The sequence below is a fragment of the Salvia miltiorrhiza genome, chromosome 4, assembly GCF_028751815.1.
Source record: "Salvia miltiorrhiza cultivar Shanhuang (shh) chromosome 4, IMPLAD_Smil_shh, whole genome shotgun sequence".
Classification (NCBI taxonomy): domain Eukaryota; kingdom Viridiplantae; phylum Streptophyta; class Magnoliopsida; order Lamiales; family Lamiaceae; genus Salvia; species Salvia miltiorrhiza.
In genome coordinates, this window is record NC_080390.1 from 53,023,350 (window position 1) to 53,051,006 (window position 27,657).

At 31.4% G+C, this 27,657-nt stretch overlaps 3 protein-coding genes across 7 annotated transcripts; 1 reads left to right on the plus strand and 2 right to left on the minus strand.

Moving 5' to 3' along the window:
• Positions 1-5,538: 5,538 nt before the first annotated feature.
• On the minus strand, positions 5,539-6,257 carry LOC131020527 (small polypeptide DEVIL 16). Its single transcript, XM_057949392.1, has one exon. The coding sequence runs from the start codon at positions 5,960-5,962 to the stop codon at positions 5,801-5,803; it is 162 nt and encodes a 53-aa protein (XP_057805375.1). The 5' UTR covers positions 5,963-6,257; the 3' UTR covers positions 5,539-5,800.
• Positions 6,258-10,529: 4,272 nt separating this feature from the next.
• On the plus strand, positions 10,530-13,179 carry LOC131020528 (50S ribosomal protein L3-2, mitochondrial-like). 5 transcript variants are annotated; one of them, XM_057949396.1, is made up of 4 exons: positions 10,530-10,751; positions 11,330-11,545; positions 12,132-12,232; positions 12,883-13,179. In XM_057949396.1, exons 2-4 carry the CDS (start codon positions 11,339-11,341, stop codon positions 12,941-12,943), a joined length of 369 nt encoding a protein of 122 aa, XP_057805379.1. In that variant the 5' UTR covers positions 10,530-10,751; positions 11,330-11,338; the 3' UTR covers positions 12,944-13,179. The 5 variants fall into 5 exon arrangements, with proteins under 5 accessions (XP_057805379.1, XP_057805376.1, XP_057805377.1 ...); XM_057949393.1 differs by having other exon boundaries at positions 11,334-11,545; XM_057949394.1 differs by having other exon boundaries at positions 11,334-11,545; positions 12,886-13,179.
• Positions 13,180-25,562: 12,383 nt separating this feature from the next.
• On the minus strand, positions 25,563-26,419 carry LOC131023611 (salviol synthase-like). The gene is made up of 3 exons (XM_057953153.1): positions 26,261-26,419; positions 26,009-26,143; positions 25,563-25,814 (listed from the first exon to the last, which is right to left on the minus strand). The coding sequence occupies exons 1-3, from the start codon at positions 26,417-26,419 to the stop codon at positions 25,563-25,565; spliced, it is 546 nt and encodes a 181-aa protein (XP_057809136.1).
• Positions 26,420-27,657: the final 1,238 nt, after the last annotated feature.

The following is a 27,657-nucleotide window of genomic DNA, read 5'->3' on the forward strand; positions in this document are numbered from 1 at the left end:
AAAGGCTTATTTTTCATTTGGGATATATATATACTGCCCCACAACACAGTCAAGCAATTAGGTTCATATTCGAAAAGATATGTGACAAAGGCCATTTCCATTGATGCAAGTACCTACCAAATAAAATGTGTTTGAGAAGGCAAATGAAACGTTTAAATAGACAATTGTAAAAAGGTTGTTGATCCAAAAATTGCAAAAGTCAGAAAATTGTAGACTTGTAGTGTTTCACATGAAATAACAAACCTTTGATAATGCACATTTAAAGTTTGTAATTTCCGAATTGGACATTGTTTCGTCATCCATTTCAAATAATAATAATATAAGAAATTGCATGAGAATTGATATATAATTCATCATAATGCCAGCAATGACAAATGAAACACAGATAAAAAAAATTGAATACAACAAAAATCAAGATAAATTAGCTCGAGCTAGTACTCAAGGAAAACTGCGATTTTTAATAAGCATCAAGAAAATTTAAAATAAAGGGCAAATTTTGAATATGCTAACAAGTTAGATGAAGAAAAACGCAAAGGAGAAAACAGAAAAAGAAAAAATAAAAAAACTACCACTTACTGGTTTTAGATTATCTGTTTTTCTCTCTTTTCTCACAGTATTCTTTCTTTTACTGTGAAAATTGAAAGTTAGTACAAAACAATTTAACTGTGGCACAAAAAACATCACGTGAAATTAGTCGGTATTCCATTATTATGGCATCTAATTTATATGTTCAATATTGTATAATTGATTGAAATTTTCTATTACACGTCCCATCTTAACCAGAATGTGGGGCCTACGTGGTTGGGTGCATTTTTGAGATTTTCAAGTCTCCCGGCTTATATAAACCTCAAATATCACCTATTTGAATCTTATTATAATGCTTATATGCAGTGCGACCTCCTGCGTGTGAACAGTGAGATTCCGAGTTTAAACCCCACTGCTCTCCTTCCCTAACTCCCCGAAGTCAAACAAGAATAAATTATAATGCTTATATAATTTTAAGTTTGTCGCACTTCATTTTTCAAATATGTTCACCCATTTTATGTAATTTACAGACTATCGCATATTAATGTAAATTTATCCATTACACGTAGAATATAGTCGTTGCGAAAAATAACTAGGGGAAGTTTGTCGCACTTCATTTTTCAAATATGTTTACCCATTTTATATAATTTACATACTATCGGATATTAACGTAAATTTATCCAATACACATAGAAAATAGCCGCTGCGAAAAATAACTAGGGGGGTTTCCATGAGGGTGGCCCCAAATCTTTTTTTTCATAATAATATTCTTCCGTCCACGAAAGATGTCATAATTTGTCATTTTGATACGTCCATAAAAAACGGCATAATTTATTTTTAGTAATTATTTGTGAGTCTATTTCTTCACTCATTAATTTAATTAATTTTTTTTTTCAATTTTCTTAATTTGTCGGACCCTTTCTCCAATTTTTAAATAAAAAATGCAAATTTTCTTAAAAGTCGTGTTACCCTTCCTTATGACATTTTTTTATGGATGGAGATAATAGTATATTTATATACATTTACCTATAAATTAAATAAGAACATGATGAATTTTGCTACTCTCCAAAAACCTTTAATGATTAAAAAAAATTATTATCCAATCTGCTCCATCTATATGTTTCCGTATATACATGTGCATATATAAATAACAAATTTAAGTATAGTATCTACGAAATCTAGCACGATAGAAATAAATAAGTAAAAATAATTCACAAATAAATAAGTAACAAAAATAAGGATTTTTTGGATCGAGTGGAAAATAATTCATGGTGTGGTGAGTGAAAGCTATCACCACTCACATTTTTATGTTATCACCATTCACATTTGCCCTTTTTTCCTTATTAAAAAAAATCTTATAATATTATTTCTTAAGTGTGAATTTTGGTTAATGCATTTTAAATTATTTATACATGCAATAATATAATTTCTATAATAATTATAAATCATTAAAAAAATAAAAATTTTAAATTAAATTTATTTATTACGAGATGAAAATTTTATATTTGATACATGTATTATTACAATATAATAAAATAGTGTAGTATATAGTAAAAGTTAAAACTGATCCAAGTGCAGTGCAGAAGTGGTAGGGGCAAGAGCACCAAATCGGGGGCCCGATAGTTAATAATCGGGCCATGGGCCCGCACGTGTGCGGAAGAATAGAATACCAACTGCATGCTCCAGCAGAGGAACCACACTATTTTTTTTTTGGTACAACTATTTTGTATAAATCGTAAATAAATATTATATCATTTGTATAATACTATATTTTAATAAAAACACTTAATTAAATCAATAATATAATTATAATATATTCAATATTAAAAATCCATATATAATTGCAAATCTTAATAAATTAAATTAAGGGGCTTTAGACCATCTAGTAAATTTGTGTAAAAAAACAAAACTTTTTTTTGAAAAAGTTAAAAAAAAAAAAAAAAAAACTTATGGTGTAGTACACTTACAACAAAATGCTTTAGCAGTGGCATATTTTTTGTCAAATAGCGACGCTTATAAATATAACTAATTAAAATTGTGATATGTTGTATAGTTCGGTAGTGTTATTGTGCGTGTCAAAAAAAATAAAAACATGTCTTTAAATTTAGCAACATTTGAATGCGTAACTATTTTTGTGACACGTAAAAGTGTAGTTATTTTTGTGATATGTGAAAGTACAACTATTTCTTTTCTGATGATATAATTTATAATTAATTAGTTATTTGAGAACAAATAATTTTATTGATAATTAAAAAGTACTATAATAATATTTGTGAATGTGTGTGATAGTTTTGAATGTCACAAAATCAATTATATTTTTAAATTTAATATTTACTTATATATTTATATATGTAGCTAAAATATACTCACATTCCACTTTCATTTATAGAAGTAGGATCCACAAACTTCCACTCACAATAATAGTGGGACTCAAACTCCACTCATTACATATCCACTACTAGGAATGTCAATCGGGCCAACCCACTCGGTTTCGGGTTATTTTCGATTCGGGCTAGTAAGTTTTTTTATTTTTCGGGCTAAAATTTTTCGACCCTAACCCTAACCCACTCGGTTTCGGGCTAGCCCGTTCGGGCCCACAAATTTACGATTTTTTTATATGTATAATTTTTTATATGGATAATCATATTATTGTAATAAAAATATGTCGTGCTTTTTAAATCAAAACATTTCGCCTTATTTTAGATACAAAAATTAGTGTTATTTTAATGTAAATTTACATAATATCTAATTTTAACTTTGTTTCCAATAAAAATTGTATATAGATATAACATAAATTACTAGTATCTTTCTTTGACTTTTATATCATAAATATTTATTATTGATCGTTAGAAAAAATCAAAACATATTATACAAGCATCAAAATGTTACTATCAAATTAAAAAGTAAAGTATTAAAGTTTAGAAATCAATTATTAAGAAAGTGTTCGGTTAATCGGGCTAACCCACTCGGTTTTCGGGCCAACCCTATCGGGCTCGGGCTATTTTCGGTTCGGGCCATTCGGGCTAAAAAAATTTCGGGCTAAAAATTTTCAGCCCTAACCCACCTTTTTTATCGGTCTATTCGGGTCGACCCGTCGGTTTCGGGCTTTTTTGACATCTCTATCCACTACTATCCACCACTTTTCTTAAAATTCGTGTTGTCCACAATATGGAAACGATATCGCGGACGGAGAAAATATAAATATACATGTTGATGTAATTAATTAAACTTTATTACATTTAAAAGTGTAACAAATTTTATAACACAAATTTTGATGTCACTAAAATTGTATCGGTTAATGGATAATTTTGTTATAGTGCATAATATATACATACAAATTAATTAATTAGAAGGGACGTCACATGATTTGCTCCCAAAAGCCAACACAAAAACAGTAGAACTTTAGAAGTATCACAATTCAAATGTACGAAAAGGTGAGTTAGTGATAAGATCTTTTGGTAGTAATAGATTATTGACTATATACCTTATCTTCCTTGAAAGCATTATAATAGCTGTATATATTTTTTGTTTGATTTATTAATGGTGGTTAGCCACATATATATATGTGTGTGTATTTGACCTTTGGTCCTCCTCACATCTGGTTGCCCTCAATGAGACATCACCAATAATGGAGATATGTTTTTCATGTGAAAAATAAAATTTTGTTTTCTACACTAATACATAGTTAGTCCTAAATTTGTCACATCGAAGATGCAATGAGTTTCTGAGCATTTTATATGTCTCTACCATTATGTGATTGGACAGCAGTTTGAGCCAAGCCTCACTTTTCCACCTTCTCATGTACTAATCAAATAAAACTCTCTCTACATTTTAAATTTTATGATAAACTATTAAACTTTAATAGTTTATCTATTTTTCATTAAAAAATAGATAATATATAGTATATTTTCACTATTTTTTCATTATTTTCATTATGATAAAAAAAAATCAGACAAGATGAAATACTTTATCAGACAACTCATTTTCATTCATTTTCTCATTAATATTGAATAATATCATTATATATTGGGTAGTGGTGCGAAAATATTTTCTAATATTTTTTTATTTTTTTCATCTTTAGTAAACATATGATAAAAATGAAATAAAATATAATGATATTTTTTTCACCGTCATCGAATTCTCGACAATCCTACACGGCTAATTCCATGTATGTAGTTTTTTAAAAGCACGCTGATTTATCTCCAAGGGGACATCAAGCGGTGCGACCTCCTGTGTGTGAACAATGAGGTCCCGGGTTCAAACCTCCTCCCCCTTCCCAACTTCCCCAAGTCAAAAAAAAAAGCACGCTGATTTATTTGATCTGTTCAATATACAGATTACTATGTCGAACGCTTAATAATTGAATTAACGAGTTTGAATCTCAATCCAACTCATCATTTATATTCAACATTCTGAATATTTAAGGAGGGCATAAATATAAATATAAATATAAATAATAAATGCAGATCCATTTTCTCAGCCCCAACTCCAACCACCCTCTACGAATCCACGAGGGCCAGCGTGGACCGAAGCCTATTCCAAATTTGGACCAAACGTTTTAGTATTATTTTAAGAAAATAAAAAAAAGGGGAAATTTGTAATAGGAATTTAGCCCTAAATTCTTCATCCAACTAACCGATTGGAATTTTGCTATTATCAAAATAAACGTCACCCTTCCTTCCTATACCCACCAAAATACCGCAATCTAATTTCTCCTCCTCATAATAATAATAATAATAATAATAATAATAATAATAATAATAATAATAATAATAATAATATCAGCATGGAGAGCTTGCCATTCTTACATGAAAACAACAATATATTTATAGATATTCTTACATGAAAACAGTTTCAGACAGATATTTCAGATGCAGTCACAGTAAAAGTTTTTTTTTTTTTTTTAATGTTAATTAATATCATCTGCCAACACCAAACTTGCAGGAAGATGACGATCGATAATAACAAAGAACTATATAGCTAGTTAGTTCATCACATGCCCACCACAACAAATAAATTTAATCCAAACCATATATCTATGAATAATCCATACATAGAAAGAAACATAACGTAATAGAGCACTTAGTACTCCTCACAAAATCAATCTCCACCGTTCAAAATAATAATACAATGATCATCTCCACTAATAACATACCACTAATTAATTTCCTAACAAAAATATCCCAAAAAAAAAAAGTGCTGCGGTACTTACCGGTCCGAGAATTAGTTGAAGGAGACGGGATGAAATTCATCCCGTCTCAGACGACGACATAAACTAGTCGTGGTCTTTAGCATCGTCGTGCTTGTCGTGCCAGCAGAGGAGCATGGCGATGCAGCGGCGGAGGATGTAGAACTTGGCGCGCTGCTTCTTCGCCAAATGGCTGCATTTCTCGCCGAATGACTGAGAATATTCGCTCTCCTTTTCTGCATCCGCCATCAACGATACTGGAAATTAAATATATATAATATTATTATTGTTATTACCATATATATGTTAACATATGTGCTTTCTTGATTGTGAGACTGTATAGGTTTTCTAGTTTAGTGCTTTTTTTTTCTTTTTAAATAGGAAGAATCTAGTACGAGTAGAATTGGGCGATGAGAGAGATGAATAATTGAGAGTGGAGCATTGCACAGAGAAAAGTGGTTGCTTTTTTCATTTCTGTTCCCTCTGACTGTGTGTGTGTGTGTGGTAAAAAGAAAAAAATTGAAAGCAGTCAGAATGTTAATTAACTGGCAGTAGCCATGAAAGACAAAATCTTCAACACCTGATTTGGGGTCTTGGCATTTTAGATGCTTACATCTGGACATTCAGCCCTTCCATCTACCGTAGATTTATGTCTATGTTTAATTCCATATCTATATATATAATCAATATAAATAATGTGGTTTCCTCAAAAAAAAAAAATATAAATAATGTGGTCAAAATTTTATTCCCTCCATCATTCAAATACACTATACAGATCAAATTTCCGTCCCTTAACTGAATATCAGTCGTAGGATTTGAATTCATCCTTTTTTTTTTTTTTACCACATTTAAGAATTTCTCTCTCTCTCTATCCTCCTTTCTTTTTCCTCTTAAAAAATGATAATTTCACTATTTCTCATTCATTCTTTTCAGTCAAAGAAATAAATGATAACATTATCACATTAAAAATAGAGGACACATATTATCTCTTTTTAGAATAAAATAAGGAATGAGAAAGGATGAAACTCTCTTTTGTATAAAATGAGAAAAAACGATGAAGAAATTTTAAATAGAGAATTTTTTGTATTCCTTTTTTTTTTTATGGTAAATTTATAACTAAATGGAACACATCCTTACCTTAAGGTAAAGACAGCTTGTGTATAGAACTTACCTTATGTTGGAATTATGAAGTTACCAAGCTTCACAAAGATTAGTTCTAGACGACACAGACTTTAATAAAAAAATAGATATTGTATTATGAGCGGATAAATGGTCTCACTTAAAAAGTAGTGTTTATAATGATAATTAATTGTATTGCGAGTGAAGAATATGGTCCACCATGTGATTGATAGTTTTCAGAAATGGAAATAGACTAATTTTTGTGGATATCCCAAAATGATAAAAATGACTATCTTTTGTGGACGAAGAGAGTATAATTTATTGAAAGCACGTTAATAATTACTCTCTTTAGTGCTTTTGTATGTCAATGAAAATTATAGTCTTTTTTTTTTTCAAAATACCACTTATATTTTAAAGGGTTAATTGCCCATAAAATACTGAACTTTTGTCCAATCCTGATTTTGCACACAAATTTTGAACTATAGCGTGATAATTGCTAAACTTTTGATTTTATCTGATTTTGCTATTAATTTAAATTCCGGCCAAATATGAGACTAATATGGCGTACCAACATTTGACGTGGCGTATTTATTGATAATAAATTATCAATTAAAAAAGAAACACAAAGCAAATAACCTAAATTTTCAATAACTTAATATATCAAATTAAATAAGTGGTAATTCACACGTTTAAATCTACTTTTTTTAGTTCATTATTACAAAACTTATTACTCCAATATATACAATAGAAGTCATTCAAATATTATAAATATATAGTATATAAAAAATTAATCTTTAGATAATGAAAATTTAATAAAATTTATCATGTAGATATATTAAGTTATTGATAATTAAAATATTCTTTAGTTGACACACCTAAATTCGAAGAACCCCTTACTATTATTGAATTTATTCAATTAATTAATTCAACTAAAAAAATACTACTATTATTTGATTTGATATTTTAAATTATTGACAATTTGAGTTATTTGCTTTGTGTTCTTTTTTTATTGATAAGAAAATTAAATAAAAAATATTATTTTACCAACTAATTGTCACGCAAGAATAAATACGCTACGCCAAAATTGGCACACCATATTTCATATTAACTTGGTATTTGGCCGAAATTTGGATTAGTTGCAAAATCAGATAACATTAAAAGTTTAGTAATTATCACGCCATAGTTCAAAGTTTGTGTGCAAAACCAAAATTGAATGAAAGTTTAGTATTTTATTGACAATTAACCCTATTTTAAACCTCATTCACACTACTTAATATATTTATAAAAACTCTATCATTTAACACAAAAAAAATTGAAGGATTATTTTCTTCGCTTTATAGTTTATATACATTTCTCAATTATTTATTTAAATCATGCCTTCAAACTACACTACAATTTTCATAGACAAACAGAGTATATAAATAACTGTAAGTTTCTTGTCATATTTTCTTTTTTTATACTCGCGCAAATCACGATTTTGTTTTTCTATACTCGCATATTTTCTTTTGTATACTCGCATAAATCACTACATATTTTCTTTTTTTATACTCGCATAAATAACAGAGTATATAAATAACATTCATTCCACCACTTTAAAAAATAATACTGTAAACTTTGTTAATTGTATTTCGTATATAAATAATATACTCAACCCATTTAAGCCACTATTTTGTTTTGTACGATTTTATTTTATATTCATAAAAATTCCCGTGATTTGTTATACTCCCTCCGTCCGCGAATTAAAGCCCCATTTGCCTCTAAATATTTGTCCGCGAATTAAAGCCCCATTTGCCTTTTTGTACCATTTTACCCTCCCTCTTTACTTTAAATTACTACCCTTTGCCATTAATTATCCCACCTCATTTTTTACCCCATTTAATTAACTAACTAATCATTCCCCTAATTATCCATGAAACTCTCTCTCTCTCGTCTTCATTAAACTCTCTCTCTCTCGTCTTCATTTTGAGTGTTCGGCCGAATTCCATGAAACTCTCTCTCTCTCGTCTTCATTTTGAGTGTCCGGCCGAATTCCCGACCTTCAATCTCTCTGAGTTGGAGTCGACGATGCCGGAATTAGAAGCAGCGGGCTTCGATCTCTCTGAATCGGCGTCGTTCTTGGCGGAATCCGAAGCAACGGGCTTCGATCTCTCTGAATCGGACATGTTCCGGCCGGAATCCGAAGCGTCGGGCTTCGAAATCTCTGAATTGGAGCCCATTTGTGAAATTCTTTTGTTTACCTTTGGTTTTGGGGATGAGTGACGAGGAGAGGGGGAGGTTGTCAGAGGCCAGAAGTTGGGCTGACGATGCTGCGGCGGCCGGCGCCGCATGGGTAGTGGCAGCCTGTGGCTTTTTCATCGGGTTCTTCTCTCTTTGCATCGTCTCTCTCTTGTTCTTCCTAAATCTACCATTGTTGTGTTACTCCATGGATCATCCCTTTGAAATTGAATCGATTGTGCCGGAAACCCCGACCTCTGATCTCTGTGAATTGGCGCCGTGGTTGATGGCTGAAACCGAGCCGCCGCACCTTCCTATCTCTGAATCGGAGCAGATCTCGCCGGAATCCGAAGCACCGGGCTTCGATCTCTCTGAATCGGACAACGACCAGAGGTGGTTCTCGGCGGCGGCCTTCCCCTTCATTGGATCGGAGCGGTTGTTGCCGGAATCCAAGGCGGCGGCCTTCCTCTTCTCTGAATCGGAGCAGTTGTTGCCGATTGTTCGATTTGTTGGGTTTTTCGATTTGTTCGATTTGTTCACTGAATTTCATTTATGAGAACAGTTGGGTTTTTCGATTTGTTCACTGAATTTCATTTTTTCGATTTGTTCGATTTGTTCACTGAAGTTGGGTTTTTCGATTTGTTCATTTTTTCGATTTGTTTGATTTGTTCAATGAGAACAGAGAGAGGAGGGGAAAAAAGAGAATAATTTAATAAAGCAAAAGTATCTCATAATCATAGATTAGTAAAAGTAATTTAATATTTTAACCACTACCCTTATCTTTTACCTACAACACCTTTTTCAGCTTTCTTAGTCTCCGTGCCCAACAGTAAATGGGGCTTTAATTCACGGACGGAGGGAGTACTAATTATTATTATTGGGCATATTTTAAAAGTTTTAAAAAATCATGATTATTTGTGCATGACTGGTGGTTGGGTCACATACTGGACTTTTATGTCAGAGAGCAATGTTTTGGGCCAAAACTCAATCATTTGGACCCGATTCGAAATTGCAATTATTGCACATTGCACGCACACACACACACATAGATAAAGAATGCCACTTTATTTGTTTTTCCATAATTTAAGACGGAGATTTAAATTAAAAAGGGTAGTAGTAGTAGTATTTGAATAAAATATGTTTAGATAAATTAAATATATATTAAAAAATATATTTATTTAATTTTTTTATTTAAAATATAATTTAAGTCATCTAATTGGATCTGCCTATATTTCTTCCGTCTTATTTATATAGCTAGGCTGTGATTTGCACAGAAATTAAGAAAATTAATTTAAATTAAAAATATACAAGTAAATTTTTTAATATGTTCATATTTATTATTTAATGATGAATTAAAGTTTGAGAAAATTAAAGAATTAAATAATAGTGTATTAATAAATATGAGTAAAAACACATTATCTTAGATATGAGAAAAAGAAAAACATGCTAATATAAATGGGATGTAGAGTAGAGTGGAGTGTTATTCTTCGCTTCATGGTTGGTCAAAAACGGAATCTTTGAATATTGAAATTAATGTCTTAGCAAACTCAGAGTTTTCAGAGACCTTAACCTTAAGTTCACTTAATCTTGAAATTTAGAGTTGTCTTAATTGATTATTTTGGAAAATCTTGAAGCGCCGGTGACATGAGAGAGAGAGAGAGAGAGAGAGAGAGAGAGAGAGAGATTAGGCCTTTGTGCGCTTCAGGTTCATATTCGCACAGAAATTTCCTTTTTCTTTCTACTTGTTCAATACAATATATATAATTGTTTCTGGGTCTTCTTATAAAGCATTTACAATTTCTATCTTGAACATCAGCCTGGGCATTTGTTTTGTTGCTGTGCTTAAGTTGATCAAATTGATGTTTGGAACTCCTGTTTAGGGGTTGGATCCTCACCTAGTGGCATGGGGAATGGTTGTTTCAGTAAATGTCTTAATTCAGCTGATTGTTTGTGTAAGTAAAGGAATGGTTGGCACACAAGAACAAATGGCCTTTAAAGTGTTTCTATTTTGAACATCAGCCTGAGTTGTTTGCATTTCCAGTTCAAAGGGTCCTATTTTCTTGCTCTTACATCATTTTCCCAAGGTGCTAAGTTGATAAAGTTGATTTTTGGAACTTCTCGGTCCTTATCTAGTATGTGGGAACACTAGTAATGTGGAATGTGCAGTTTATGATCAGTCAAAATTGGCTTAATATATTCTAAATGTCTCTGGACAATGCTTTTTTATTTATTTATGTGATTTCAACTCCTCAATGGGTTTAACATTTAGTCGTATGGTGGTAGCTAGATTGGATGTGGACAAAAAAAAAAGAGAAGCATTTGAGAGAGCCTGAAGTAGGTCATTTTAGAGCCCAAGGTGTGCCCATGAAAAGGAAGCTCAGGGAGTTTCCAGTGACTGAGGATGCTCTTCTTCCTGTCGGAACGACACTAGATATCCGCCATTTTGTTCCAGGCAAACATGTTGATGTAACCGGAATTACAAAAGGGAAGGGGTTTCAGGTGACAGTGAATTCTTTTTTTCACCTGTAATCTTTATCTGTTTCATTCATAGTATTTCTTCTCTGCATTTTGTTTAATTTGATTGATGGAAACTTCAGGGATGATTGAATGGTGAACAGTACTTCTGTAATGTGCTTAACTATCTGTATAAATTGATTAACTTGTCGAATCTCTACTGAAAGAAACTGTTTACTTTGAGGTAATTCAGGGCTCCAACAAGTCAGATGCAACATTCTTTGATCTATCTGTTTGTGTGTGTTAATATGTATTGCTATTTGTATAACGAGATACAATGTTTAGTTCATCAAAATGAACTAAAATAATGCATTTTTATTTTTAGACAGAAGAATCTATTTGCATCTCTTTACCTGAGGCAAGGTAATTACTGTGCTCCATCAAGAACACAGAGAATGTTCCTATGAAATAATACCTGTCATGTATTGGAAAATCTTGAAGTTGATTATTTTTCTCGTCTTTGTCCTGGCTTGCTTAAGTAATATATGCTGAGAAATGCATGTCAGTCTTTTGAAAAATGACCTTTCTCCATGACCTGAACAACAATAAATTAGCTTTATTCTGTTTATAGGGTGGCATGAAAAGGTGGGGATTCAAAGGTATGCCTGCATCACATGGTCAATCATTATCACACCCAAGTATTGGCTCTACTGGTAATAGGGCAGGGAAAAGGTATGTGTTGTCTCTCATTGAATGTTAGGCTAGCTTTATTGAATCTAAAAATTTATTTGCTTTTCTAAATTTTAGCAGCATATGCCTGCTCCATAATCCCTTTCCTTATGTTATTATATTGAACTTTTAGATCCTACTTGGATCATCTTATTCCTTTCATCAATTGGTCAAAATCACTACAATTTTTTCGGGGTGCTTTGTTGCATCATAAGAGATTTGGCTAGACTGTAAGAAAGAAGCAAACTGTCTTTTAATCGATAAGAAGTTGGCAAGTATCCTTAGTAAAGGTGCAATATACAGAGATATGGTTTAGAAAAAAGGGAAAAAGATCATAGATGATTTGATTATGCTTTAGGTTGGTGTGTTTGGCATTCCTTATACATTGTTCATTTATTTTTATGGAGCGTTTGATGATCTGTTCATGCACGGGGTGCTCTCTAGAAGACATATTTGAGAGTTTTTTTTCCTTGTGAAAGGGACATGTTTTGAAAGGTTTTAAGCTGCTCTTTTGCTAATGTCTGATGCACTGGTTGATAATTATCACCATTTATTGAATGTCCTTTGCAATCACTGAGCTATTTAGATATGACTATTGGAAGTACTAGTATGTGGTGGCCAGCAAAAAGGTTCTATCTTTGCTTTTTTTGCAGCAGAAGACGAGGACGAGGACGAGGACGAGGACCCAACACAATTGGAACCTATAGTAGCTGATTATGGTGATATAGACCCCTTCATGGCAGCAGATTGAGGGCAAGCTTTGGTGCATGTGATTTTTTGATTCGGTTTGGACTTTTGAAGAATGAGAGCAAGCTTCAATGAAGAGGGCCATTTTGAAATGGTGGTTTTATGAAGGGTTAATAGTGTTTTATGTCGAGAACTTTCAGCATTTTCTATAAAATGTTTCGAACTTTTATTTTCTCCTAATAAACACCGAACTTTTAGTTTTTTCCATAAAATGTCCCGTTATACAAAATTCAAAGACGAAAAGATGACAAAAAACTCCGAACTTTCAACGTTTTCCAACAATGCTGGTTCCTAATATGATTTTCCAACAATAACAATCCCTAAAGTATTTCATTCGGCGAGACAAATCATCTTTTCGTCATCGAATTTTATATATCGGGACATTTTATGGAAAAAAATTGAAACTTCGGAGTTTATTAGGAGAAAATGAAAGTTCGGGATATTTTATGGAAAACGCTGAAAGTTCGGGACATAAAACATTATTAACCTTTTTATGAATTGTATCTGGTTTAAGGATACAAGATTAAAATAGGAGATCCAAGGGTTGGGATAGTTGTATTAGAGCACTCCCAGCAGATCACCTAAATGCATCACTAACTCTAAATTTAGGCTAAAACAATTGAAAATGAGATAAAAAAATGCATCCAGCAGATCCCTTAAATTGGATGGGGCCCACAAAAAATTTTACACCTACCTAAATTCAATCTTAAATTTACACCCACCCTAAATTTATTTTAAGCTTATAATTAATAGGGCCCACACATAATTATTGTTTTTATGTAGAAAATAGGAGATCTGGTGTATGCATTTATAAAATCCAGATCCTAAAATTAAATAGGGAAGCTTTAGGGAGGAATATAGGAGCATAATTTTGGGATTTCTGCTGGGAGTGCTCTTAGAACTCAATCCTGGATTATCTTGTTTTGCGAGTTTCTCTAATAAATACATGAGATATTTAGGGCAAATTAGAGAGTTTGTTTCGTTTATTTATTGATGGATAAAAGAAAGAGTGCGTGCATGCATCCATGCGGAATTATTATAGGATAGAGATCTACGAAGAAGTAAATATATTTCATTCTGAATAAGTTAATAATTTTATCGAATAAATCACGTGACCGCACAAATAGACATTTACTGAATAAACACGCACATTGTCCGTTCAGTAAAATTATTGGCGTATTCAGTAAATTTATTGATTTATTTAGTTTTCGTTGTTTCGTTCAATACTTAGCATTCTTCATTGATCCTTTCTCTAGCTTCATTACATCATTTATTAATGTCATATTTGTATTAAAACTTAACAAATTTACTGTGTTTCCACTAACTTTGAGTCTTCGACACTTTTGTATTTAATTCACTATAAAATTGCGGGTTAGAACATTAATTAATATTGCACCAAGTTTCAATGTTTTTAAAATATGGAGTCTAATTTTGTCGGTAAAATAAACTTAACTTTGGCCACATTTTGCCTTATCCAGTAACCTAATTAGTAATTTACTTATTGGTATAATAATTTTTGGGATCTTGCAAAATTAATGAGAAATTGGTATTGATTGTTACTAACTGTCATTCAAAACAGCTAATACTAATATCTATACAAAATAAAAGGTTTATTAATTAATTATAATGATAAATTGGTATGGATTGTATAATTTTAGCTATGGATATCAAAATAATCTGAAACTGACGGGTCGACTCGAATAGACCGATAAAAAAGGTGGGTTATGGCTTAAAACCTTTAACCCGAAAAAAGGTGGGTTAGGGCTACGGATTGTATAATTGGTCATATTTTTAATTTTGTCGCCGCATGTCAGGTGACGAAGTAATTTAGTCGGAAAGTTGACAACGAAAAAATAAACATCCGACGATAAAGTTTAGGATATGGATCGACAATTCACACATAAAGCTTTTGATCAATATCTGAATTTCGTGAGACCTTTTGCAGTAATTTGTTGTTCGTGAATCGTGATGATAGAATTTATAATACATGTATTAAAAATCGGGATAAAATTGATAAAACTTAAGTATTTGAATATAATTGAGAAATGGACAAAGATTTTGATAGAGATTATAGTCAACCCTAAAATAAGATAAAAAAGGCAAACAAGGCTGGTGTTATTTTGGGCCTTTTAGACTTCATTTCACATTATTAGAGAAGGTTTCAAGCTTTCATAAAAACAAGTCCATTAATACAAGTGTTGCCAAAGGGCTCCTTTATTTTGACTATTTTAGGCTTTGCTCTATTAGAGTTGAGCTATAAGCCTATATATAATATATACAGACTATTTTGTGAATTAAAAAAAAAAAAAACTCGTACTTTTCATAAAATCTAGTATAAAATCTCGTACTTAAATATGTAGGCTGCTGCATATAGGTCATCCATTAAAAAATGGTAAGCATATTGGGTCATCTTTAAAAAAATGGTCGAGTCATCAAAATACTAACTGGTGTGGCTTCAACTGGATCTTAATTAATTTGACATTAAACTGAATCAAATTAAATAAGACAAAAATTGAAAGTTAAGCTTAGTGCACAAAAGTTAGCAAGTGTCACTGTCACATTGCTGAAATGGAGTTTTAATTTCCTATTATAATCTAGTACACCCTCAATCCCCTGAATAACTTCTTAAGAGAGAGGAACACGAGTTTTAAAATAAAATTATTATTCCCTTCGTCCCGTTAAACATGACCTAGTTTTTTTCGGCACAGAAATTAATAAATTGACATTTTGTGTGTTAAGTGTGGTAGGTGAGAAAGTGAAAAGGTGAATAAAAGGTAATTTTTTTGCCAAAAAAGGAAACATGTCAAGCTTCATGGGACGGACCAAAAAGGAAACTGGGTCATGCTTCGTGAGACGGAGTGGGTAATTATTTATTAGTGATGAGCAGTGTCTTAAAATAGAAAGAAAAATTATTTGAGGGATGACCAAAAGAAAAGTTAGGAAATTATTTGGGGGACAGAAGGAGTATAATTCTTTGGGTCGTAAGTCTTAAAATTCTTTTTTTTTTTTAATTACATAAGGTATATATATAAATAAGCCATTACATCACATACAAATGAGACGCTTATATCACACAAATGTGTGAAAAATATGTGGGACTCATCACACAAAGGTAAAAAATATATACTACTAAATATGCAGGACCTCTACACCACACAAAGGTAGAAAAGTGTACTACACCATATGCAGGCATGACCTGCCACACAAATTAAGGTGAGAAATATAATACACCACACACAGACGGGATATATGCGAGACCTCTACGCCGGCTCTACATCATACATGGACCTTTACATCACACAAAATTGAGAAATATAATACACCGTACACAAGCGTAAAAGAGAATCATGTGGTGCCTCAGTTATGTCATTTGAACTATGTCTCTTTGGCGTAAATCTTAAAATTCTTAATGGTTTAATTATTTGTTAGCAAAAAGTTTTAATTTTGACCCTCAATCGAGAATTCGGCATCAAAAAACTTATAATTAACTATTCTATTTCGAATTTATATTGTAAATTGCATTCATTAATTAACTTATTGTAGACTCAACACGATAACAAAATTTGTATATTTCTTAAAAAGTTTGAGATTTAAAAAGAAAATAAACAAAAGTTATTGTCATTTTTCTAGAAAAATATTCCAAAATCTGGGCCATAAATTATATACATTTAACTAAATATTACTTTATAAAATATCAATATCAAATTAAGCTAATAGATCCAAGAATTGTTGCCTGGATTCTAATTAAGAAACATGAATTATCGTTTGAAATAAAATAGTTCCAAGTTGAAAGAGTCAAGGTGTGTGAAAGCAAAGATTTTGCCTGAATACACAAATCAGAGAATCCGAAATATATCTAAAAAACTTTGTGCAATGTGGTTTGGGGCATGTGATTATGCCTAACTTAGCTGCTAAGAAATGCATTAGACTCCAATAAATGAAACAAAATCATGTGAGATCGAAGTCTCATGTATTTTCTTGTCTTTTTGCACAACAAATTTCAATAATCCGTGCACATGGATATATCATCTCATTTTCCTAACTAAGTGTGTAAGAATTTATTTTAGTTTTGATTCTTCCATGAAAAGATTAATGTTACGAGAGAGTGGTGCAATTAAGTGATAAAGTCTATCTTCCATGAAAAAAACTAATTAATGGAGCGACAATTGTGTGTGCGCGCACATATTATCTAGGGTTTTATCATCACCAAATATTTGTTTTAGGAAAAATACGGAACATTATCTATACTATTAGATCACGATGAACAATATATGTGAACAAGACCGGAAAGTCTAACTTCCAAATTATTACATCATCAGACCAAACAACAAAATTTGTTAAAAAACATTAAATACTTATTACTATTAACTAATATTTTCATTATTGCGATAAAACTGAAATAAATTGAATTAGTTATTCAAAAAATCAGTTTTAATTATCATCAAGTATAAACCCTACTATCATATACTACTATTATTTAAGTTCAGATCTAGATGTACGGACATATATATATACACATTTGATTCTTCAAAAAAAAAAAAAAAAACTTAATATTTGGTTTATTAGTATTAATTTGATGTAGACGTCGTGATAAAATTCCTAAGACACATGCACGTTTTTTAATCATCAAACGGGCTGCAATTTAATTGAACTCTAAAGTCCAAGCCATGTGTACGTATGCAGATTTCTGTGTAATGATTTGACAAATAAATAAGTTCATAAAATATAGAAGGTTTAAGCAATCATTATATATATCTTTTATATATAGTCAAATAAATAACCTCCAATTATTGGATACGACTAGCTAGCTAGTATCATTTCATTGGTAAAACTTTAGTTGTTAGGTAATATGTGTTATATTGTTATTTGTGTGTCACTTATCGTCACTCGCACGTATATTTTTACATACGAAATGACATTTTATTAAAGAATTATATATATACTTAATGCGAGTTTACATGAAAATACCAATTTTCTTTTCAATAAGGTTTCTTTTTTATTTCTTTTTCAGTAATCGAAGAATCTTCCAGTATCATAGATCTTGCTCACTAGTGACTATAAATCACAGCCTATTAATTATACGTTTTTCCTTTAACTAATAAATCAAAATTCGAATAAGCTAGAATTAGTGTGTGAGTGTTTTATATTTCTTTGGTATAGTTAAAAAAAGATCTCGCTCACTACATCTAGCTATTCTATTAGGTAATTAATTTGTTAAGAAAAAAATATTTTTATTGATTATTTTGTAATGTTGTGACGTAGTAATCCATACGTATAAGAAAGGAAAACCACACTCACACTTCAATTCTCTAGACGACTTGAATCTTCGACTTATTAATTAAAACAGAAGTGTCTCACCAACATACCGCGCTCCGCTAACCTGGCATCTATCCATACCTTTTTTTGGTACATCAACGACTATTAAGCATGTATATACTACTCAACTAAAATTGAATTAAAAAGGGAATATTTTGGTACATTTATTGGATGAAGGTAGATGCCAAAACCACCCCAAATAAGCCGAAAACCTAGTATAAAACCTAGGACGTCGAAGCTAAGCGTTGGCATCTATCCATACCTTCATGTACTTTCTGTTCTCTCTCTCTCTCTCTCACACACACACACACATCTCTTTCAACACAGGGTTTAATTGGTTTCTCTTAATCGGAATCAATTAATAGTTTATAATTTAGATTCATATCATCATATGTTGATCTCATTTGTCCATCAAGATCCTGTTGTCAGCAGTCAGATTCTGTGCAAAAGTTAATTTGGGGGCAGAGAGAGAGAGAGAGGTGAAATTAGGGTTTGTTTAAGATTAGATACAGCAAAAGTCGTTATATGGCAAATGCAGCGCCATCAGGATTCTCACTCTGCACATTAATTGTGTATATTGGTGAATCCTGATGATGCTGCATTAGCAATTATCGACTCAATCTCTGCCTTTCTCTCTCTAGATCTATTTCCTGCAACTGCACAACTACTGCTTTTCCTCTCTCTTATGAGGTAATGTTTCGTATTTTTATTTTGTTTTTCAGTTATAAAATAAAATACTACTACTTGTTAGGTACAAAATTAACATATTATTACTTTGCTCTAATTTGTATGATTATTTGCGACGCTAAACCTGGGATTCAGCATATACCACTATGCTCTCTCTCTCTCTCTCTTTTTCTTTACTGATCATTTTAATTTTTCACATTTTCGTTTATCGTTTTATATTGTATATATGAACGGTCTTTTATCTTTCCTGATGGATTGTTTATGGTGCGTTACTCATATATTTGTACCAATAATTGATTTTTAAAGGAGACTTTAAATTAATATCTAAAACAATCAATATAATATGGAGGACCCAAAAATGATTAGGATATAAATGCGAGAATAACGCATAAATTGAACGGTATGCTGTATGCATATTTCATAGAAGAGAGTTGGATCAAAATTTTGAAAGATCTATATTCATGGGGGTTTAAACTTTAAACATTTTAACAGTGCTTCCAATAATTAATTACTCTAAATAACCCCCCCCCCCCCTCCCCAAAAAAAACAGTGCTTCCAACAAAGTGTGAAAAGGGATTTTGCAATTATGCACCATGATGATACAATTAAAAGATGAAAATGAATTTAATTCTCAAACTTACCATTAATAGAGCCTAGGATAATACAATTTCATGAAAATTTGGTTAAAATATTCGAATAATTGAACTTACAAATAATAAATAAAAAACAAAAAATCCTAATTAGAGAGAGAAAATTGAAGGGGAATATATATATATGTTGGAAAAAATAAACTAAAGAGAGAAAAATAAGTTGTGGTTCACAACTTTTTTTTGGGACAAACATTTTCAAGAATTTTATAAGTTTAAGGGGGGTGTATTCGTTGTGGAATTTGATGGATTTCTATGGATTTTAAAAGTCTGGGTGTATTCGTTCAAGACTTTTAAAAGTCCATATAAATCTGGGTGTATTCGTTCAAGACTTTTTAAAATCCATACAAATCTAGGTGTATTCGTTATTCCATTGACTTAAAATCCGGAATGACTTTCATGGATTTCATCCAAAAAATACACACGACGAAATCCGGCCAAGAACCACGAGAATTGAAATCCATGAAGTTTTAAGCGAGCGCTGAGTTCCAGCGCCCGCGGCCAAGAAGCCAGCGAGCGCCGGAACTCAGCACTCACTGAAACCCACTTATTCCACTTATTCCCAGCGGTGCTAGGACTCCGCGGGCGTTGGTTTCATGGAATTCAATTCCAAAATTATCTCGTAAAGTCTTCGAAAATCAGTGAAAATCGGGGTGAAATCCAACCAGGAATTCTTTGAAAGTCGTCTGGAATCTATGTGAATTCAATGGAATTTAAATTTCATGGACTTTTTAAAGTCTGTGGAAATCCACAACGAATACACCCCCCTAAGAAGCTAATTATACGCTCATCCAAACACCCCCTATGTCATGCTAAATTTATTTCAAAACTTAATAATACAAATTAAATTAGATACAAATAAAACTTAAAATGACTTTATATTAATTCTTATATATAGTCGAATACTATCTCAAACTTGATCATTTTCATTAAATATTTTCAATCAAATAAAAGTTAAAATTACTTTAGATGAATTAATTCTTTGTTCTTTTTAACTCATGAGATTAATTAATTCCAATAGAGCCGATAACTATACAGATGATGAGAGGTGTCTTGCACTTTATTGTCAACAATAAAGACGAAATTTTATTCTCTTAGGTTTGTCTTTGTAAATATGAGACCTTGTTATCTACTACTCGTATATTTCTTTATTGATATTTGGTTGATAATTTTTAATTATAACTAATCTGTTAGATAATTTAAATTTAATCCCACATAATTAAATATGGTCAAGTATTGCAGATCTAGCTAGCTACTAAATACTTGAACTTTAGCAGAAATCGAGGAGGTATGCGCCGCGGCAGTGGCAGACAACCTAGTACCAAACATCAAACGAGGATGCGCTGTAATTGTTTGGTGCAAATATTAATAATGATTAAAAAAAATTTATTTTAGGAAAAAGGTTTCAACTTTGAGGAATAACAGATGAGTTAAAGTATGTTGACACTTCAATACGATATGCATTATTAGTGGACTATAGGTTTACAAGTCGCGAGAAGGATCATCTCTCAAACAAAATATTACCAAAATGATCAAATAAAAACTTCAATCACATATATCAACGAGGCCTAGCTAGCTCAAGTGATAAAGTTAAGACACTCAAAATTTCTCATCTATCACTCTCAGGGCTGTCTTTGAGGACGGGCCAGCATGGGCGATCGCTCAGAGCCCATCATTTTCGGGGGCCCAAAAATTTTTATATTCTCTTATATATACTAAGGTCTAATATCATTTTTTGTGTATACTATGGGCATTGACTCTGTCATGAAACAATTAGAAGAAGATCTAATATCTAATACAAGTTTGACTATTGCTAAGAGTTTTGCATCTAATATGAATATGGAGCCAATATTTTCAATAAAATGTCATTTAGAATTTGAATATTTTGTAGTTGTTGTGGAAATAACGATTGCTTCTTTAAAATGTAGATTTAAAGAAATGAAATCGTTTGATCATATATTTAGTTTTTCGTTTGATTCGAAAACTTTAAAATATTTGGATAGTGAAAAATTAAGACATTTAATGTGTTAATTTGAAATCTACTTTTACTCATGATACGAGTTAGATGATTTATTTATTGAATTAAAAATATTACAAATGAAATTACCAAATAAAATAACTTCAACTATTGAAATTCTTGAATTTATGAAATCACAAATTGTTATCCAAATGTTGCAATATTGTTGACTATATATATATGTCTGTAACCGTAGCTTCGGCCGAGAAGAGTTTATGGAAATTAAAATTGTTGAAGACATATTTAAAAACATTGATATGGCAAAAAAGATTAAATAGTTTAGCAATTTTTTGTATTGAAAAAGATATCTTAAAAAAATTGAAACAAATGTTCCTATAGATGACTATGCAAGTAAAAAAGGCGAGAATAAGTCATTTTTTTAAAAAAATTATTAATATTTTTTTACCGAAATTTTATATATGATTTTTAAAAAAGTGTTTTTTTTTGTGTGTTTTTATGATGGTGAATAAAGGGCCCATTTTTATCGTTTCGCCCTGGACCCATTTTTTGTCAAAAACGGCCCTGATCACTCTGTGAGAGGTCTTAGGTTTAATCTCGCATGCATGCGGTGTAATTTTTCAATTTTTGTGTGGATAAATAGTGATCTCATCTGCATGTAGTTATTTTCTCATTGTTGTGTGGTGTAGAAGTCTCACTTGGATTACTTATTTAATTATATTTAGATATATTTTGTAATTCTAATTCAAAAAAAAAATCACCATGACATATAGGAATCAATTTGAATTTGTTGATTTTTGTACGATTATAGATTGATTCATAGTTACTTAATTGGCATAGTTCCTACTAAAACCCAACGGTATAAGTTAACATTCGAACATGCATGAGATTAATTTTATCTCTGCTATTATGTGTGTCAAAAAAATAAAGGCGTCGCTAAATTTAAAGTAATATAATGATATTTGAAGGTATAATTATTATTGTTACATATGAAATATAGCTATTTTTATGATAATATGTTTTGTAATTAATTCTTGGTGAATCGTGATTGAGTGGGTGATGTTTTTACGTGGGGAATCATAATCGGTGTAAGTTTTACCTAGCGTTGAACGTGAAAATCGAGAGAGTAGAGTTGAATTGCTGAGAGAAAGTGAGTTTGCTATTGTATTGAGAGAAAGCACGTGAAAATACATGATACAAGTGCATGGGTATTTATAGAATACATTTGAGGGGCAAAATAGTAATTTCAGCCTTGGAGTCATGTTCCCCGCGTGGTCAGGGGTACTGTGGTAATTTTGCCTGCCTTCGCTCATTCCTTTGCCCAGAACCGTGTGTGTCGAGAGTTTTGGATTCCTCTGCGAACAGATGATTCCTCTGCTCTGACGCTTCCCGGGTGACGTGGTCATTTCTGCCGTTGAGCGATTCCTCTGACCCGAGTGATTCCTTTGTCCTCAGCAATTCCTCTGACCCGAGTGATTTCTCTGTCCTCAGCGATTCCTCTGACCCGAGTGATTCCTCTGTCCTCAGCGATTCCTCTTACCCGAGTGATTCCTCCGTCCAAGCCCATTCCTCTGCTCTGCATATATCACTCCTCATCAATTCTTTAAAAATATAATTTCATTAACAATAAAGTAATTAATATAATGACCTTTTGTATATGTGTGTGTGAATTTATGTGAACAAAATGTCACCAAATACTACTAGAATAATTGCCTATTACTACACTAAATTTATGACACTTTATAAAAGTGTCATTATAGATACTCAATCAACACACTAGTCACTTAGTTTAATTTGCGTATTTTTTTAATGGGTTGTCCATTAGTTTTTGTTGGATGATTTTTAATAGTTTAATATGAATTTCATACTTATGTTACTATCAATGTAATTTTAAAATTTTAGTATTAAACATTATATCCAAATATATTTTTTTAAATAATTGTAGTATATTAGCAGTGAAAATGTAATTATATTTATTATTTGAAGGAAGAAAATATAAATTTAAAATATTTGAAGGATAAAAAATAATTTACAAATATTTGAAGGAGAAAAATATAAAATATAGATATTTATAGGTAAAAAATGTAAATAATAGATATTTATGGGGAAATTGCATAATTAAAAATATTTGTGGGGGGCATTTTATAATTTTATGTCCTGGTAAATTATTATACAACATTTCAGCACACTTTTCAGTGACATCATATGTAATTTTTATGACGTTTTTTAGTGTAGTAATAGAAATTCTATCATTACACTTAACCTATTATTACGTTTACTAATATGACATCTGCACCAAGTGCGATTATAGGTAAAGTGTCACGAAAATATCTTTCTGATGACATTTTCAAGTGTCATAATAATCTATTTTTTTAGTAGTGAAATTTGTTACGTGGATAGATGTTATAAAATTTATTGCATTTTTTAATATAACAAAATTTACTTACATTTTTATGTGTAACTAAAGTATATAATTACATGTGTAGATGTAGCTACCTAAATTTTGTTACACTTAAAGATATAAAAATATTTATCACACATCTCTTAATGTCACTAAAATTGTGGCGTTACTAGATAATTTTATAGTATCTTCAATTTTTACATAAATTAAGAAAATGCATTTAATTTTATCTGTGAACCATAATTTATACCATGTAATTAAACTATTTTAACCCTTGTTTATTACTTCACGGATCATTTTTACAATCATTAGGGTAAGATTATTTTAGTAAAATAAGGGCGTGTTTGGTTTTGGGTAAGGGATTAGTCAGTATAGTTAGTAAATTAGATTATTAGCATGGATAAATATGTGTTATTAATATTGGTTGGTTGTATGTTATTATGGTTAATTAATCATGATTTTCGTTTGGTATCCATATTTCTAGGTTAGATAAGCTTAAAAATGGACACAATTGCAGGGCCGTATTAATTATCCTGCGTAATTCGAGGGGGGAGGCGGTATTAATTATCCTGCGTAATCCGGATTTTTAGCTCAGGGCCTACACATATCGCAGGGCCGTCCACATAAGTGTTATAGAATACCGAACACTTTATTAAGGGTGTGTTTGCTTTTTATCCCTCTAAAATGAGGGATAACAAAAATTTGTGCCTTTAAATATTTATTTTCTTATCCCACATTTTACACAAACACTATTTTTTATTCCTTATTTTCACTTCAAGGAGGGATAATATTATCCCTCCATTTTTTGTGTGATAATATTATCCCTCATCGAAGTGAAAATAAGGAAGGAAAAATGGTGTTTGTGTGAAATGTCGGTTAAGAAAGCAAACATTTAAAGGCATAAATTTTTGTTATCCCTCCATTTAGAGGGATAAAAAGCAAACACGCACTTAGAGTCTATTCTCATTGGTTATAAATTTATCATGGAAAAAAAAAGATAACAAAAGTTTATCTATTTAAATTTCTTTTTTTCCCTCATTTTATATAAAAGACAATTTCAACCTCTCTCATTCATCGTTTTTACTTCAGGATGAATAATATTATCACACAATAAAATAGAGAGATGATATTATTATCTCTTGTTGGAGTGAAAGGAATGAATACAAATGATGAAATTATCTTTTGTAGAAAATGAGGGGAAATAAATGAGGCATTTAAAGGGAGAAATTTTGTTATTCATTTTTTTCTTATGAAAAATTTAACAACCAAACAGAGCACACCCTTAAAAAAACTTCAAAATGTTGCATAACGAAAATATATTTACAAGTTAATGAGGCCTAGCTCAAATAGCAAAATTGAGGCACCCAGAGACTCTCTGTTGCAAGAGGTCTTGGGTTTAATCTCATCTGTGTGCGGTGTAGTATATTTTTCACCTTTATGCTAGCCCGATCCACTCGGCCCAATTGCCACCTCTAGTGAGGTAGATGATGAGTAGTTTTATTTTATATCTTTTATTCATTAAGGGAAAAAATATCTCTTCATACAAAAAGTGGGTAGTTTTTAATTATATGTTTTTTCGCATAATCTAGGAACCAACAAAGGTGCTGGCGGATGCATCCGCAAAGTCTCTTTCACAACAGACTTCAAGTACTTGAGCTGCGGAATGTGCGACTCGTCCACGTGTCCCTCTTCATCAAAAACCTTCCTAAACTCTTGTTGTGTCCTTTCAAGTATTCTTGGATTTTTGAGGAGTTCAGACATGGTCCATTCCACTAGTGTGGATGATGTGTCACTTCCAGCAGCCAACAAGTCCTTTTAATGGATTATACATGAATAAATCAATAAAATTTGTAGAGTAATCCATGAAATCCACCAACATGACATTCAACTAGTATATACAGTCATGTTCGTGGATTTCAAACAATGAAATTTTTGCTTCATATGAGATTCGAATCCGCGATTAAGGGTTGAAAGTGAGTGTAATGAATGAAAGATAGGCCACTAACCAAGACGACAGACTTGATGTTGTCAATTGTAAGTCCATCTTGGTGATACTTGAGAAGAACATCGAGGAGATCTTCATGGTTGTGAGAATCGGCAATTCTATGCTGGCGGATGACATTCTCAAGTGTCTCATCTAGCTGTTTGTGTATAACCGTAAGCTTTTTCCTCAATCCACTCATCATCTTGAGTAATTTGTTGGAAGGAAACAATTATGCAATATCAAACCCCGACGATAAATCTGTCAACTCCTTCACCTTATCGACGAAAGCCACATATTGCTTATTCACATCCCTTATGGCCGCCATCGCAATCACAACGTACGTGGTTTCGCTTAACATCTCCAAGAAATTGATCTCTGATCCCTCCATGGATGCAAACCTCTTGATAAGATCAACAAACACCTCTTCTCTCATTGACCGGAACGACTCCACGCGTTTTGCGCTTAGATGTGTAATACTCCTCACTAAAAAAAAAAGATATGCATTACTTCGTTTCAAAATTTTACAGTAGCAAAATATCATTCTGTTACTATTTTTCACAAATCTATAATATATGAAAAAGATATTTTTCAATATAAAATAAATTTTAAAATGTTTTTTTTAGATTCTTTTTCTTATCTTCTCATTTTTTTATTTTTATTTTTCTAAAATTGTGAGATTTGTTTAAATATAAAATATTTGATACGCATATCAAATTAAAAGATTACCATAAGAGTTTAATTTTGAAATATTTTATGTAAATATTGAATTTAAAATGTAAAAATTATATTTATCGAAAGATTAAAACTTTAAAAAAATCTCGATCCTCTTTTTTTTTGTAAATAAATCTATTTTCTTTTAATTTATATTAATTTTTTATTTATAAAAAATATATAATTATTTTTTGAGTAAGGCACGAGTGTAAATGCTATTTTCGTTAAAGATCATGATTTTCTTATTTGCATTTTTTGAAAGGTAGACCACTTTCAAAATTCGGACAAATATTATATATTATATATCAGACCAAATAGTATTATTAACCCATCTTTTTATTTTAAGATCGTCGATTGTATTGCGCATGTCTGCTGGGTGTTACGGTTATGCTAGTATTTGTTATATTGTTTCTTGGATCCAACTGTTTACTCAGTTTCGGCGAGTCCGTTTCACTCACATTCCCGCGAGAGAAATCGACCTGCTGATTTTATTGCGAGGAGAGGGCATCGGGTTCTGACGTTGACTACTTTTGACTGCTCTTCTGCTCCTCAACAGTTTCGTGCTCTGGTTAGGATGAATTAGCTTGGCTATCCTAATTTTAGATTCAGTGTCCATGTTGATAGCTAGTTTGTTTTGGCTTGTTTCCTTTCTGTTTTCGTTTCATTTGTCTTGTGAATGTAGCCATTTTTGGGTTAGGTCTCTTTAGGTTCTTGTTCGGTCTGTTTTCTGTTTATCCTTTATTGTTTTCGCTGGACATTGTTATTTTTGGGCAGCGTCTTGTATGGAACGCTGATTGATGATTTATCTATAGATTGAGGGTCTGCCTAACCTTTCACCAAAAAAAAAAAGAATTACACAATTACTATCATTTATTAAAGGATTCAAATATTTATTTTATTTAAATATTTTTTTCCAAGTTACTCCTTTTAGCCCAATAATTTATCTAATTTTTTTTTGAG

Excerpts from the sequence above, each read along its gene's own strand:
- LOC131023611 (XM_057953153.1), bottom strand. The coding sequence starts at position 26,419 with ATGAGAGAAGAGGTGTTTGTTGATCTTATCAAGAGGTTTGCATCCATG. Across the intron at positions 26,144-26,260 it reads ATGTGGCTTTCGTCGATAAG|CTAGATGAGACACTTGAGAA; the intron begins GTGAAGGAGTTG and ends ATACACAAACAG. Across the intron at positions 25,815-26,008 it reads ACATCAAGTCTGTCGTCTTG|GACTTGTTGGCTGCTGGAAG; the intron begins GTTAGTGGCCTA and ends ATCCATTAAAAG.
- LOC131020527 (XM_057949392.1), bottom strand. The coding sequence starts at position 5,962 with ATGGCGGATGCAGAAAAGGAGAGCGAATATTCTCAGTCATTCGGCGAG.
- LOC131020528 (XM_057949393.1), top strand. The coding sequence starts at position 10,691 with ATGAGAGAGAGAGAGAGAGAGAGAGAGAGAGAGAGAGAGATTAGGCCT. Across the intron at positions 10,752-11,333 it reads TAGGCCTTTGTGCGCTTCAG|ATTGGATGTGGACAAAAAAA; the intron begins GTTCATATTCGC and ends GGTGGTAGCTAG. Across the intron at positions 12,233-12,882 it reads GGTAATAGGGCAGGGAAAAG|CAGAAGACGAGGACGAGGAC; the intron begins GTATGTGTTGTC and ends CTTTTTTTGCAG.